Here is a 15084-nt window from a genome sequence, read left to right on the forward strand (position 1 = left end):
AGTTTCGCCGGTGTGTAACTTGGACCAGATGCAGCTCAACGGCCCTGTGTTGCTACGGTGCCGCACGCCATGCGCTAGGCAGCGGAGACATCGGATGATCATGTGTATGCACGTACATGGTAGGTAACGTCTATACAAATACGGGTCTGTGTAATGTACGGATTACCAACCACCTAACCGAGCAAGCGCCCACGCATGCTCTTCCAGGCCAACCCCGTACGGCGGTTCGCTATTGCCGAGCCTCATATTACACGCTCAGCGACGAGACTCATGAGCGGTGTGAGATGTCATGAAGGCGCTGCGGTCGATGCTGCTCGTCGACCTGCTGCTACAATGCCATGAGCGTACTTGCTGACTAGGAGGCCTCATGGCCTTCGTCAGTGCATCGGGAGGATCCGGCGGAGCGGCACTGTGGTGGCCAACCCAGGACCGCGGGTTGACGCCGGTTCTCCTTCCGCCCCCGGGGAGTGTCCCCAGCACGACGATCTAGCAAGGGGTTACGTCCCTCCCGCGTCTAACTAAACCTTAACGCTCGCTGCATACATCCCAAGACTTACTACTATTGTAAATATATACAGACAGATCACATATGAGACACGAAGATACCTCTTCTGTTGTAGACTCATCTTCGGGACCCCAAGGCTTTTCAGAGTATGTGCCATAGCCATCGGCGCTTCTACGGCTCTCTCTATAGCCACCCGGCCGTATGTGATACCGGTTCGGTAATCGGAGAACCAACTTTTGTAATTTGGGGGGAAGGGGGGGGGGACGGAAGGTATCACTTAACTGGTGCCGCCACGTGCCGGCCGGCCATTTTCGAAACCGACAGAACGGCGAGCTGAATCATTGTGCCGTCCCCTGCCTCGTCCTACCCTCCATTAACTTCTGCACACTTGATACACTACAGACACACACACACACACACATACACACACACGCGCGCGCGCATATATGTAGTCACGCGAATCCTATGCCGCCGGGGTTGTCTGAATGCTTGGCGTGGAGGTGTACTCTAGCCCCGAGACCAAAGAGGGGCCGCATCTCGTTAGGCCTTTCTTGTTGAAGACTGCCTACCGTCAATAAGGGAGACTGGAACAAATACAATCTTTTCGCCTGTTAGCGTTGCTGCAGGTCCCTCTCGCATCTCTTCTTGGATTGGCTAACGGAAGGATGCCGACCCGAGAACTATTTAGCGTGCGTTACTCATCAACCTTCCTTTTCGTTTCGAGAAAGTGGCTCGGTCTATCCGTTATATCGACTTTGGACTACCTCGTTTAGTCGCGCCTCAGAGTTGTGCGGTACTCTGCGATTTGTTGGGGGCCGAGGTTTGACTCATCGCCGAACTCTATTCATCACCGAAACTCTCCTCTTTCGATCTTTCACACCAAAAAAAAAAGAAGAAAAAAAACACGATTGGGCAATTCGTTCATTCCGCCACTTCTGTCTCGCAACTCCGCCAGTCGTCATTACTCGCTTGCCCATTCGCCCGCTCACCAAGAATCCTTACTCTGACATGCGTCGCTCGCTCAGTCACGCCGTCATTTGATAGCGTGCTCCTCTTCGGCACCCATGCGAACCTGACGCTCGACTTCTCCTTCGGGATGACATGTCAGCAAACGAGATGGGTATGCTGCGAGGCCTCAGAACAGGCGTTCGAGTTGCAGTCTCAGATTCGGCCTCCAAAGGACTCACTTACACGCGACATCTAACGTTCAGCCCTGCCAAGGCACTTTTTACCACTTCCAGAAGCCGGTCCGAGGTTGTTGTCATCATGTTGTCCGGATCTGGTAACGTTCATTGATCATAACCGCAGAGACCTCGCAGCTACCCCATCCTCAGCATGTCAGACCCCGACTAACACCCCTCGGTTCCCCTGGTTGCCGCCCTCACGCTAATGCAAGGTTCTATATCCAAAACCCCAAGAAGGCAGATAGGTGAACAGTTCCTGCTCACAGGAGGGGTGACTCGGGTGTGTTCTCGCCAACCTCCAAGCTGCCGCTATCAGCGTCTAGTTCTTCGTTGATTCGATTTATCGTGGGAGATTGGGCTGAAGCTGCAGAGAGACTCGGTTGCCGAGCACGGGCAGTAGAAATAATACGTCTTCTACGGTCTAAATGAGACGTCCTTACAAAAAAAAAAAAAAAAAAAAAAAAAAAAAAAAAAAAAAAAAAAAAACAGATGTAGCGACGCTGCTTCGTACTTTTGTCATCATAACGGTTGAAGATGACTGTCTGGTGGGAGCAGCATCGAGCCTTCGAGGATTGGACTGGTTGCGTACGTGGGACCATCTTCGAATTTTGGTATTTTGGCAAGCACGGAGGCTTGATGCCAGAACACCATTGCCAAAACCCCCGTGGCATTCCCTCTTTGAACAGTCAGATGTGGACATCTGCATGGTTCTTTTTCTTTCCCTATTTATTCTCTTTATCTTTGTCCACCCTCTTTTGCCCTTGTCCCACGCAAGTCGGCTCGCCTTGTCAACTTCAAGGCATCACCTGACCACTTCTCGTACTGGACTTCAGGTTATAGTGAACAAAGAAGGCTCTCTGCATCCGTGTTGTGCCTGTCTCATCTCTCACTTCCTGACGACTATTAGCCACAGCTGCCGTATAAGTCGAAGCCACAAAACCGCTCTCCGCCACTCCAACCTTGTACAGTGCATTATGGCCGTGTGTGAAACCATCACACGGCTATGGAGAGCTCGGGCCCTGCGGCAAAGTTTCCACCACCCAAAGCGGCTCCCTTCGTCCCTTGAGCCTCAATTCGCAAAGCGGAAGCTCACTTTAGTTCTTTCCCCAGAGTCGCGCGCCTTTGATCCCGTGGCCGGATGATGGCCCGTGTTTGTGGTTGACCAACTCCAAGTCACTCATTGAAAGAGAAACCCCCCTTGTTCACTTCTTTCGCCCTTTTTGCGTCAGTTTGACCGTTCCCGCTTAACTATCCGACCTAACCTGCGTTAACACTTTTGTTCGCGCGGGCCCTCCGCATTACCCGTTGCGCGCGCCGGTTTCCCAGTGCAGGCTGGTCGGTTTCCCTCCAGTGCTCCACCACCAGAGTTCTGGCCCTCGCAAGGCCGCAGACGGGAGACCCCAGCTTCCCAGGTTCCCAGGCCTCAGCCGCGCGGGAGAGAGAGAGAGAGACCAGAGAACTTGCTGCGATTGTTGTGGGACCCCTCATCGGTCTGGTTAGCCCTTCACAATGCCGAGTAAGTCCAACAGCGGTTTTCTTCTCTCTTTCCTATTCTAGCTCCCTCCTTTATTGTCATTGCCCCGCCCTGTCTACACCAGGGCAGCCGCCACTCTTCACACGCCCGCCAGATCATTTTTGGTTCGCCCCGTGCTGCTCGAGCTGTTTGCGACGAAAGGGAGGGGGGGGGATAACCAGCGCATTTCGCTGCACGGGTCCGCTCCCTCGTCAGTTTGTTTCCAACGGCCAGGAACTATCCCTCTCTGGGCCTTCAAACCGCCGAACAACAACGCCCAACAACCTACATTTTTTTTTTTTTGCGCCGTCGCCATCCCCCCCCGCCAGCGACTTGCATGCTTGCCGACGAACGGATTCAGCGGGGACGCCTTCCTCGGAGTGACTGGCCGTGCGGAGGAATTGGCGACTCGGTGGTGGCATTCTGAGCTGCGGGAGCTGGGTGGACACCCGATCCTCGCTGGGATTCAAACGCAACTCCCGCCCATTTCGCTCTTCTTCTCTGCGACGCCTCTGATTGATATACTAACGACCAAAATGGAAGACCTCATTGGGGACCCCTTCATCTACAACCAGGCTGTGTACGTGACTCAATTCTTCCGAACCTACCCTCTTCCCCCTCCGCCCCTCGCCTTATCCCCGCGGATCCCAGGCCGCTGGCTGATTCTTCTTTGCTCCCAGAGCCCATCCTCTGAGCGAACTTGAAGACACTGCGATCGCCGTCGACGCTACGTACTACCTCCAGCTGCATCTCGATGTCCTCCCGGGCAACGAGCCCCTCCTCCCGGCCCTCGGTGGCCTGACGGGGATCCAGGGCCGTATCGAAAACGATTTGGATCATTGGAAGGCCCATAAGATCATCCCTTTCTTCATCTTCGATGGCCAGTCCGTGGCTGGCCAGGACGAGGCGGCGGTCAAACGCGGCCTAGCCAACTGCCTGAAGTTGGACATTTCGTGGGACCTGTACTTCAATGGTCGCGCCGACGAAGCCGTGTCCGCCTTCGGCCAGAGCACAAGTACGTCTGCCATGTGCGCTCGCCGACTGCACCGTCTGGCTAACTCTCGCTAGGCGCCTTTCCCGCCAGGGCCCTCTATCCCCTTCTGCAGTCCATCTTGAAAAAGCGCGGCCTGCACTTCCTTGTCCCTCCGTTCAACGCCTCTGCGCAGGTGAGCCCGCCCGCCCCGGCCTGACCATTTCGACGGTCGTCTAATCTCGAGAGCAGATCGCGTACTTTGACCTGATCGACTCGGACCAGTGTGCCGGAGTGATGGGCTCCTCGGAGCTCCTGCTCTATCCGATCCGAGACTGCGTCATCCGCACCATCGACTGGGAGAACAACCTGGTCTATGCAGTTTCGAAGAAACACATCCTCAAGGCTCTGAATGTCAGCGAATCCCTCTTTGTCGACGCGTTCCTGATGACGGGGACGTCCTTCCTTCCGCCTTTTCCGCCCCTGGCCGACCAGACCATCATCAAGACACAGCCGCACACGGTAGCTGATGCGGTTAACATGCTGCGAACGGCTGAAAAGTCGGTGACGCTGGTCTGCAGCAGCTTCCAAGACATCCTGAAGAGCCAGGATCCCGATTGGTTGGACAAGTACCGCAAAGCCCGCATGGTCGTTGACCACTTCGTTTACATCGCCGAGAACGGCGAAGTCAAGGTTCACGACTACGAGCACTTGACCAACGATAATCACGAGTATCTCGGCCTCCAGCTCCCCTCGGAGCTCTTTCATTACCTGAACACAGGCCTGATCGGTCCGCGATTCCTCACATGGATCACTCACGGCCAGTTGCAGGTCTTGCCAACCCTTGACGGGGTCGCCTCGGAAGAGTACAAGAAGTTGGTGACGACCCAGTCCGTCCGAATCAAGGAGGCTGCCCTAAGCCTGGTCATACCTCGCCTGAACCGAGGCATTGGATATAAGAACATCAGCATGAAGGTCTGGTACGACCGAAACTACTCCTCCACGGTCTGGGATCGCCAGGAGGCTAAAGCCAACTTTGGCCCGCAAGTCGACAGCTGGAACGTCCGGGAGGTGTCCATCACGGAGCATTTCCCACAGTTCGCCCACGGCTCCATCTTCTCCGAGGTTCTTGCGCTCAAGAATACCAAGTTTGTCCCCCTGACGCGCTCGAACCCAAAGGAGAAACTGAGGGGCGTTGAGTCTGGTGCGCTCATCAAGTCGATTTGCCTCTGGCGGTTCCTGCACGTTCGGGGTTACGTCGATGACCAACATGAACTCACCAACTGGGGCTCTGCACTCGCCACTGCCCTGACCGCCGTCGAGCCGACGGTCAACAAGTATCCCGATTTCCCGCACCTGTTCGAGTCTGTTCTTGTCGCGCTCGAGTTGGTCCGCTTCGAGCTCCTCAACGCCAGAAACCCGCATGAGGAGCTGCGCGGTCTTCCTCTAAACGGGACCGAGACCGACCAAGCGAGTCTCCTATTGATTAGCAGATGTGCCAGCCTGCTGAAGCTCAGGCACCAGGCGAATGGCTACACCGGGCCCCTCAGCAAGAACCTACTCGCTTTCCGCTCGCTCGTGTCCGAGGTTCGGTCGGCCGACCGCGATCTTATCGAGGCGATCCTCGCCCACATGTTTATGTATGCCCAGGCGAAGCGGCAGCGGGACGATAGCTGGGAGCTGAGCCATCAGTATGTATCCAGGTGCACCTAACGACTTTGACAGGTGGACGCTGACCGGTTCATAGGCTTCCCTTCCTCTACGATCCGGATGTTGCTCTCGGAATCGCCGTCAAGACGTATCTTGACGACCTCCTGCCGGACGACCCGCACAAGGAGCAGAAGCTGAAGCAGTTCCCCGGCGTGTATGTGCCGTACGCTGTGTCCTTCAGCGAAGATTTCGGCATTGCCTGCAACTTTTTCGATGCCCTCTATGCTGGCATCAAGCAACTTGGCGCCAATGATATACCTGCTGTTGACCGCACCGTCTGGGACAACGCGGCTCAGTACCTCGCCACCAGGCGATAGAGAGCGACTTAGACGTAGCTGTGGTCGTATGAACAGGTCACTCGAGCCATCGCTTGATAGCGCGTGTAACGGCACCGCAGATCGGGGCTCCCTAAATCCGTCCTCCTTGGCACAGAAGAAAAGCCAAGCATATAGCCAGCATTGCCGGAAGTAGTTGATGAACTGCGGCATCAAAAACCATGACAAGATTCTAAGGCTCTCGTTCAGATCGTGCTTTGTGTGTAAATTGAGTGATTGTCGAGTGTATGACACGTAACCACCACCCTTTGGCAAAAACACCGGTTGCCGGAAGGGCCTCAACACACATCCGGAAGCATACGCACGCATACCCCGTTTAGGTACAGAGCCCGCCTGGGCACGAATTGGGGACCGCCGAAACAACAACATATTGAATCCTTTACAATTGCCCCTGTCGGCAAATGATTAAGTTTGGTAAAATGCCCAGCTCTCCAACTGGCACATGGATATCTTGCGCCGCCCGTCCGTCGTCCATGCTCATCCCATCCGCCCACTGCGCCCTAAAGATTTAGCATCCCGTTCGTAGAGAAATCTCGTCAACCCGTTGCCCCTTGTCCCGAATTCGGCAGGAAGGATCCAAGGTGCTCGCTCGCGTTGCCCGCTTCTCGTCGTCGCCTGCGGGTTGGAGTTTCACCATTCTTTTTCTTTTTTTTTCCCCTCGCCTCTCCAACTTTTCAGCCCCAATTCAGCAACACTGCGCCTCCGCCTGTTTGTGCTGTGCTGGTTTGTAGGTTTACGCGCCGCCGACGAGGATGTTGTTCAGGGGAACATGGACTAGCGAATGGGTTAGCCTTGGCAAGTCCCTCAACCGTCGTCCGACGGATTCCGGATCGGCTGGATCTGGATCGAGAGGAGAAGAATGGACCGAACCGGGCGGAGGGAAGGGGGCGAGGGGGAAGACCGTACTGAGCTTGACGAAGTACCCGACAGCGCCCATGACTGTAGCGTGGCCTGTTAGTTAGCACGCGCGCACACACATATACTTGTCTTCCAAGACTGGGAAGGGGGAGTGAGGGAGAACGTACCGAGGAAACCGACGCCCACGGCCTGGGAGATCTTGATGAACTCGCGGCGGTCGGCTGTTTCGAGCGTGTTAGTGATTTGGTACCTCACTAAGTGTTGTCGCTTTGCGAGCACGGTTTTTGTACAAGCCGGAGGGAGGGAAGACGTACGCTTCTGCGCCCGGTTAATGAATTGGACGCCGTCCTTGATGAACTCGCGCGGCACGTCGAGGAGCTCTTGGATTTGGTCGGCCATTGCGACTCTGTGGGGAAGGCAAGGAAAGTGCTGGTAGAGAGGAAGAAAAGAAAAGGAGAAAGGTGGGTGATGGCCAGCTGGTTCGAGACGACGAAAGTGGTTGTGTGGTCTCGCGAGAATGAAAGCTCGGGGGGGGGGGGAGAGTTACCGTCGCGTGAATTGGAAGAGCTGTCAATTCGCTGAACCCTTGGCGCTGCCAAAACGTGCCACATCGCCTGAACTGTCAAACAGGTCCAGGCCTCAGCTTTGGGGGCGCCGGTCAGAGTGGCTCGTGCGTCAATTTCAGGGGCTGAGGTGAGGCGGGAGCTGGACGGAAAATGCTCGGATCAACCGGGCTTGGTGGCTTGCCCCTCCACCGGAGTCTGGAGCCCCGCCTGGACCGGGTTCCGTCTGGGAAGGACAGGCTGGTTAGTGTAGTTATTGGAACCGACCCACAAATCCAGACAAGCGGGTTATTCAAACTTATCGACCAAAGTGATGATACGGATTACTATCCTACTTCCATACATATGGAATACTACGCTACGCAGTATGCGATCCGTACATACACTACGGACAAATACTTGACTGCTCGAGTGCTCTACTGGAAAGCGACTAGACTGAAAATCGACTTGGTGGCATTCACCACGAGGGATCCGGTGTCGTAAGCGGACAAGCTGGATCGCTCGCACCTGATATCTGCCGGCCGCAAAATCTTGGCCTGCACCGAGACTTGCAGCACTCGCCGATTGGTCTCGCAGCCGATTCGGTAGCATGGAACAATACGCAAGGTGCTGCCGTGTCGGCACAGTCAATGTATGCTGTCTCTCAATTGTCCGACCTGCATACATCACTCGGTTGTCTTGTCTCGAGATTCGATGGGAGAATGCAATGTTGCGTAGGTCCGATCTTTGGCCGGGCCATCCGCGTGACCGGCCTTCTCACCCGGTCCGTCGGAGACGAGGGCGATGATACCGGACTCAAAACTATCCATCTTCTTTTTTTCCTTCGCAAATTAGGGAGAAAGGAGGCGACCTGCAGCACTCGCCTGTTAACGAGCAAATGTGAGGGCGGGCTGGTCAACCAGCTAGAGGATGGAACTTTTCAAACTCGAAGACGGCGACTACAATAACGATATATCGTCTGTAGCACCTTGTGGTGCACAATGCAGGCCGCACCCCATCTCAGCTAACATGGCCACCAATAGAAACTCGACCGATCCATGACGAGCCGTTTCTGCACAGCATTCGTGTCCGGTGCTTGCCGGCTGAGCCGTCGTCTTGCATACAGTACATGTACTGCGTGCAGGCCTAGGCGACTTAGTTGCGCAGTCGGCGGCGAATCCCTTCCCGGTTCCGGGGTCGTTTTGGCCAGAGAAGCTTACGGGCTACTGCAAGTTTGCTGGTTTTAACTCGGAGGGAAAGGGAGCGCTGTCCGCCTTCTTCAAAAAGCCCGGTTCACCCGCTCAACGGCCGTCCGCGACCCCTCACACCTCCTCTGTTCTGCCGTATACCAGGCCACAAGGGCCATTGTCCGATTGTCAAAGAAAGCAGGGCCTTTGTCTGGCCACTGGCCGGCGGCGCCGAAACAACAAGCGCCTGATGATCGATTGGCCGGCGCTGCTCGGCCTGCCGCGCGCCCGATTTCGTCACCGCGTGGGGCAGCCCCACATTTTAAGCTTCGACCGAGGTGAGAAAGTCCTCTCTCATCCACCGCTTCACCTTCGCCTGCCCATCTCGAGACCAGAGCCACGCGACGAAACGTCCGGGCCACGCGGCCACGTCGCGGTCGAGGCTCCGGTATCGTGGCTCTCGTCTCTCCAAGACCACGCTTCTCAATCCACGAGGGGTATCGTTATGGGCTTTTTTTTGGCTGGCTGGCGGCCCAGTGGCGGCCACAACCCCGACCTAATAATCAGTGCCTCAAAGCCAAGGATTGTCTGATCTCTCAATGGGTCTTTGTCCCGGCAGCCTCTCGTAAGACCGGGCCCCTCGGAGCGTCCCTCTGGGTTCTCTCGCACTCACGGCCCCAGATGGTGGCGGGCCCTTGTAATGTCTCTTCTCTTTTGCTTTAATTTACCCAACTTCGTTCCGTACTTGATATGTCTGCCCGCTCGTTTTCTCGACGTTGGTCCTTGTCTGTCAAAACACCCATTCTCGGCTTCGACAGAGCCACAGAGCCCGGTGCCGGTCTTCCGAGCTCGACGCCGAGCCAGCCCGCTCCGCAAAGTCATCCTTCTCAGCAAGATAGGGCGCCGAGGAAGCCGAGAGAATCTCCTACTGAATCTCGCCCGACATGCACAGGCCCAAGTTCCGCAGGTCTCTCTCCTCGCGATACAGCAACCCGGAAGACAGGATGCCGCCTATTCCACAAAGCCCGACACGGATGTCGCTCCGGCATAGGGACACCGGCTTTCCCGAGTCGTTTTGTGGCAGTGAGTCGGGCAGGTTAGATTTCGTCGTCGACCTAGGCCTACAGCTAACCACGCGCAGGCCGGAACACAACCCTACCACACCCCGAAGCGGTTCTCGGCCCGGATGCCTGCATCACCGAGGACGACGTCAACCCGGCGCGGGCCCTCCTCAGGTGCCGCATGTCCTATATGGCCCAGCTTCAGTCCGACAGCCGGGCGTCTACCTTCGGTGACGGAAGATCCGGCGGGTTATCCGAGGAGGGCACGCTCTCCGCCCTTGGTCGGCTCGCCATCAACTCGCTCCGAACGGCCGAGCTTCCTCGCCTCGACGCCTTGCTCCCGTCCAGAGACGGCGATGGCGTCGAGTCATCGGACGGCATGAGCAGTAGTGACCCGGACTCGCCGGTACACCGCGGCAGAGAGTTCGGCGGCCATCCCAAGATAGACGCCCGAGAGCCGGTGGGAAACTCCCGGCACAAGCGACGCGGGAGCAGCTTCATCAGCAGGCTGATGCACAGGTAGGCGCGGCACGGCCGCCGTCGGGCGGAGGACATTGCTGGAGGGCTCGTCGGTGGGCTTCCCAGGTCTGCGTCATGATTTGGCTCTCGCGTGGAGTCATGTTGCTTTGGTGGCATTTATGCGGTATTTGATTTGAGCATAGGGCGTTAGGGTTTACACTGCATAGCTCTGGGGGGGGATAGGTTATCACGACTATTGCGATTCAATTCTTGGGCGGTAGACGGGGCGGGTGGGCTCTGTGCTGGCTCCGTCATACGGAGCTTATTGGGGGAAAGGGGGAGAGATCACAGTCATTCGTTGCTGGTTCCGGCCTCGCGGCATCGTCTCGTACGGGATAGGGTCGAGCATACATATGCGGAGAGTGAACCCCACGGCCGGTAGCCTGGACGAGAAGCATATCATGGGCGTTTGGCGATGCGGACTGAAAGGTTTGTTTGATGACGGCACTTAAAAGAATGTCAATCCTCAAAAGCAGATACTATGCCGCTTGAATTGTGTACCCTTAGCGACGAAATTCAAGCTCTTCTTGGCTTGGCCAGGTATATTCGGCGTCCTGACACAATCTCTCATCCACACCTGCGCATTGCTACCCGATGATTCCCTTGCTGTTCTGCCGCAACGGACCCGAACTGCTCACACTCTTTCCCGGCGCTGCAATCCCCTGCTGCTTAGTTGCTTGCGCGTGTGGCCATGGGCAGTTTGAATTGTTTGATCCAACACAATGCTTAAAAGACGGCAGATCAAGACAGGAAAAGGAAAGTACACACAGCCGGAGATCGTTCCACAAGACACTTGTGGCCTCCCTAGCCCCCCATTCCAGCCCTCTCAAGCAACTACAGCAGTAGCCTTCCAGAACAGCCTGTTTCCGCGACCACCGCACACGTTCGTGGATTTCCCGCCGCACATCACTCAAGGTAACCTTAATAGCAGCATTCTTACCCAAGCAATCCGGCCCCTTCAGTTCTTTAAACACATCCCCCCTCCCCTCCCCTCCCCAACCCCTCTCTAAACCTTGCTCCCCTCCGAGACAACCCGCTGCTCAAGGCTCAGCTCCCCCGGTAGGTCGAGTACCCGTAGGGGGCCAGCAGCAGCGGGACGTGGTAGCGCTCGCCCTCGCGGACGGTGAAGGTGACGTCGACCTCCGGGTAGAAGGTCTTGTCGGTGCCGCCGAAGTAGGCGGCGCTGTCGAAGCGCAGGGTCCAGCGGCTGGGGCCGCGGATGCCGCCGAGCACGTCCTCGAGCGTGCAGACGGGCACCTCGCCCGACGAGGTGGCCGAGCTGTAGGGCAGCCAGGCGCGGACGCGCCCGTCGTCGTCCGTCTGCGACTCGAACACGCGGTGCGGCGGCGGCGTCGTCGGCGCCACCTCGGTCGAGATCAGCTCCAGCTTGACGCGCACGTTGCGCGCCGGCTGGCCGAGCGTCGTGTCGAGAATGTGGCAGGTAATGCGGTCCTTTGCCTCGGCTGGGCCAGTCATCTTGGCGGTTTTTATTTTTATCCTTTTGTTTGCTTCTCGCTTTTACGTTCCCCCTCTTTTTACCCCTTGTTTTTTTAAAAAAAATTTTTTTTCTCTGTTCTCTTGAAAGTTTTGGTGATGGTCGGCCTCTGGTGTTGCGGGGTGCAAGTTTACAAGTTGGGATCAACGGGTAAGGCTCGACTGCCTCGAGCAATCAGCTGTTATACCGAATATGGAGTGATTGAGCGACCGAAAGGATGGGCCAGCTGATCCGGGGTAGAGGGCCAGTGGCTTGGGTGGGTAAAAGCGGGGGGAGGTATGGGAGGATGCTGCAACGAAATATCAAATGAAAAGAGACGAACACTAATGAGCCAGGAAGTTAACTAACTTATCGACACTCTGGCTGTTTATCGATGGGCGTATCTACGCTGTAGAGCTCGGCGGCGGTGACTGCGCGGCTTGTCGCAATGGTGGGGGATGCGAGTCTTACCCGAAGTGAACTTCTTTCAAGGAGCAGGGACTACCGCGATCTTATATGCAGTTTAGGCAAAGCTAAGATGGGCGGGCAGCGGCGATTTCCACGGGGTGCAATCACGGTCTTCTGCCCCGTTGCCTGGCTTTGTAGCACGCTCTTTCCCACTACGCTAGCTGAGGTGAAGGTAACCTTGAACTCTCAGCCCCACGTTCGACATTTGAGCGATCGACTTCCTATGGCGCACCGTCGCTGTCATTCCACCTCGCAAATCCTGAAATCGATGGTGACGTTTTGATGTTCTGGTCAGAAAGAGCTGCGGTCAGAGAATCCTCATCACAGGTGATCTGCATCACGAGAAATCCAATTGATTTATTGGTATGCCTGAGTGCGGCGAGCTGAACATAACATGGCCCAGGACTGGTTCACTTTCCAGGGTTCCGAATAAACGTCAAACGTCTCTCAGCTCTGTCCCATTGGAGGTGAAACCTGCCATTCCGCTGCTACGCAAACCCTGGCTTGGTGTCAAGACAGAGGTTCAGCTGAGGGGTACCCAGCGTGCTAGTGTAGTCACCGTGAACAGCCGCACATCGGCCGGAGAGGTGGATACAGGAACCCCGCCAACCCCTCTGCTGCCCCTGTCCGACTGCCCCACCACGCCCGGTGACGTTGCTGCGGCGCCTGGCCAGACCACGCACACACACACACGCGCACACACACACACATAGGCACACAGACCGTCTGAACCCTGAAGTGACTTTGCGTTTCGAACAGTTTCCAAGGGCAGCATCAACAACCATTGCTGCCAAACACCACGACTTGTCGCTCTCTGCAAAGCGTACACCGAACATACGACGTGCCTTCACATTTTCGCCCCACAGGCGACTAAGAACCATCGACTTTCGTTCCTCGACCTCCCCTTGTGCGACCCCCCGAATCTCGAGTAGAACCCGATCAACCCACCCGAGGGAGGAGGCAACATGTCCGCCGCGCTGGTCAACGTCGACGATGGCGACGCCATGGAGCCGACGCTGCAGTCGATCCTCGACCAGCGATCGCTCCGCTGGATCTTCGTCGGCGGCAAGGGCGGTGTGGGCAAGACGACGACATCCTGCTCGCTCGCCATTCAGTTGGCCAAAGTTCGCCGCTCCGTGCTGCTCATCTCGACCGACCCGGCCCACAACTTGAGTGACGCCTTCAGCCAAAAGTTTGGCAAGGAGGCCCGCCTCGTCGACGGCTTCGATAACCTGAGCGCCATGGAGATCGACCCCAACGGCAGCATCCAGGATCTGCTAGCGGGGCAGGCTGATGGTGACGCCGGGGCCGACATGGGCGGCATGGGCGGCATGATGCAAGACCTTGCCTTTGCCGTAAGCACCGCTGCCTTTCCCTTCCCTTCCCTTCCCTTCCCACCTCCCATATAATATTCTCCGCGCGCCCGCCGCGATTCCGAACTAATCAGATGGCCGATCCGCAGATCCCCGGCATCGACGAAGCCATGTCCTTCGCCGAGGTTCTCAAGCAGGTCAAGTCCCTGTCCTACGAGACCATCGTCTTCGACACGGCACCAACAGGCCACACCCTCCGCTTCCTCCAGTTCCCGTCCGTCCTCGAGAAGGCCCTCGCCAAGGTCTCCCAGCTCTCCAACCAATACGGCCCCCTCCTCAACGGCTTCCTCGGCAGCAACGGCACGCTCCCCAACGGCCAGAACCTGAGCGAGATGATGGAGAAGCTCGAGTCCCTGCGCGCCACCATCTCCGAGGTCAACGCGCAGTTCAAGGACGAGCGCCTGACCACCTTTGTGTGCGTCTGCATCCCCGAGTTCCTCTCGCTCTACGAGACGGAGCGCATGATCCAGGAGCTGGCCAGCTACGGCATCGACACCCACAGCATCGTCGTCAACCAGCTGCTGTTCCCCAAGCCGGGCTCCGACTGCGACCAGTGCACCGCCCGCCGCCGCATGCAGAAGAAGTACCTCGACCAGATCGAGGAGCTGTACGACGAGTTCAACGTCGTCAAGATGCCCCTGCTCGTCGAGGAGGTCAGAGGCAAGGAGCGGCTGGAGAAGTTCAGCGAGATGTTGATCAAGCCCTTCGTGCCACCTTCGTAAAGTGCGATGCGCCCAAGACCAAAGCAGAAGGTGAGAGGAGCGCAAGCGACAAGTGAGGAGAAAATAGAACCCAGCGACGGGCCGAGATACCCTCCTGCGTCTTCGGTCAGTTGCAGAACTAATACCACTACACATTCTATGATGCGGCGTCAACGGGCACGCAAGCCGCAGAGCGTATGTACAGCAGGCACAAAGTATATGCACTCCTGTTTGCTTTCACATGAATTCAAGAGCTACGAAATATAACTCCAACCGTAGGATTCGGGGAAGCAGACACTCTTGGTTCACCAATAGATGCTTGCCCAACAATGCACCTCCATTTCTCTCTGTAATAAGTGCTACGTATCGACATGGTAGATGTACACGCCCACAGCAGAAGAAGCAACCAACAAACAGGCCGCGAACGATCCCAACGTTATAGATTCAATGTATCGCTTCTCCCAAGCCGTCCAATCCCTCTCTCCTTTCCTCCTACCCTCCCTTTCCCTCGTTCCTGAAAAATTTCTATTCTTGGCCATGGTCGCTCATCTGCGCATCCTGTTCGACTTCTCAATCGCTGGTGAAAGAAAACAAGATGTTGGAAATGAAACAAGCAATGAACCGTTCCCTGCCATAACCAACACCAAAACCCCGACGCCAAGTGAAAAATGCAATGAACTCCTT

General features: G+C 56.5%; 5 protein-coding genes across 5 annotated transcripts; 3 read left to right on the forward strand and 2 right to left on the reverse strand.

Moving 5' to 3' along the window:
- Positions 1–6902: 6902 nt before the first annotated feature.
- P884DRAFT_258749 (uncharacterized protein) lies at positions 6903–7541 on the reverse strand. The gene is made up of 4 exons (XM_069441269.1): positions 7390–7541; positions 7243–7296; positions 7124–7156; positions 6903–6991 (listed from the first exon to the last, which is right to left on the reverse strand). The coding sequence occupies exons 1-4, from the start codon at positions 7472–7474 to the stop codon at positions 6951–6953; spliced, it is 213 nt and encodes a 70-aa protein (XP_069298116.1). The 5' UTR covers positions 7475–7541; the 3' UTR covers positions 6903–6950.
- A 2213-nt stretch (positions 7542–9754) lies between these two features.
- Positions 9755–10395, forward strand: P884DRAFT_258752 (uncharacterized protein). The gene is made up of 2 exons (XM_069441270.1): positions 9755–9887; positions 9946–10395. The coding sequence occupies exons 1-2, from the start codon at positions 9809–9811 to the stop codon at positions 10386–10388; spliced, it is 522 nt and encodes a 173-aa protein (XP_069298117.1). The 5' UTR covers positions 9755–9808; the 3' UTR covers positions 10389–10395.
- Positions 10396–11412: 1017 nt separating this feature from the next.
- Positions 11413–12348, reverse strand: P884DRAFT_129195 (uncharacterized protein). The gene is made up of 2 exons (XM_069437195.1): positions 12330–12348; positions 11413–12040 (listed from the first exon to the last, which is right to left on the reverse strand). Exon 2 carries the CDS (start codon positions 11858–11860, stop codon positions 11432–11434), a length of 429 nt encoding a protein of 142 aa, XP_069298118.1. The 5' UTR covers positions 11861–12040; positions 12330–12348; the 3' UTR covers positions 11413–11431.
- Positions 12349–13018: 670 nt separating this feature from the next.
- P884DRAFT_242013 (anion-transporting ATPase-like domain-containing protein) lies at positions 13019–14735 on the forward strand. The gene is made up of 2 exons (XM_069440254.1): positions 13019–13681; positions 13789–14735. The coding sequence occupies exons 1-2, from the start codon at positions 13292–13294 to the stop codon at positions 14419–14421; spliced, it is 1023 nt and encodes a 340-aa protein (XP_069298119.1). The 5' UTR covers positions 13019–13291; the 3' UTR covers positions 14422–14735.
- On the forward strand, positions 14275–14735 carry P884DRAFT_258757 (uncharacterized protein). Its single transcript, XM_069441271.1, has one exon. The coding sequence runs from the start codon at positions 14428–14430 to the stop codon at positions 14665–14667; it is 240 nt and encodes a 79-aa protein (XP_069298120.1). The 5' UTR covers positions 14275–14427; the 3' UTR covers positions 14668–14735.
- Positions 14736–15084: the final 349 nt, after the last annotated feature.

Source organism: Thermothelomyces heterothallicus, assembly GCF_042370625.1.
Source record: "Thermothelomyces heterothallicus CBS 202.75 unplaced genomic scaffold P884_scaffold_9, whole genome shotgun sequence".
NCBI classification, from domain to species: Eukaryota; Fungi; Ascomycota; class Sordariomycetes; order Sordariales; family Chaetomiaceae; genus Thermothelomyces; species Thermothelomyces heterothallicus.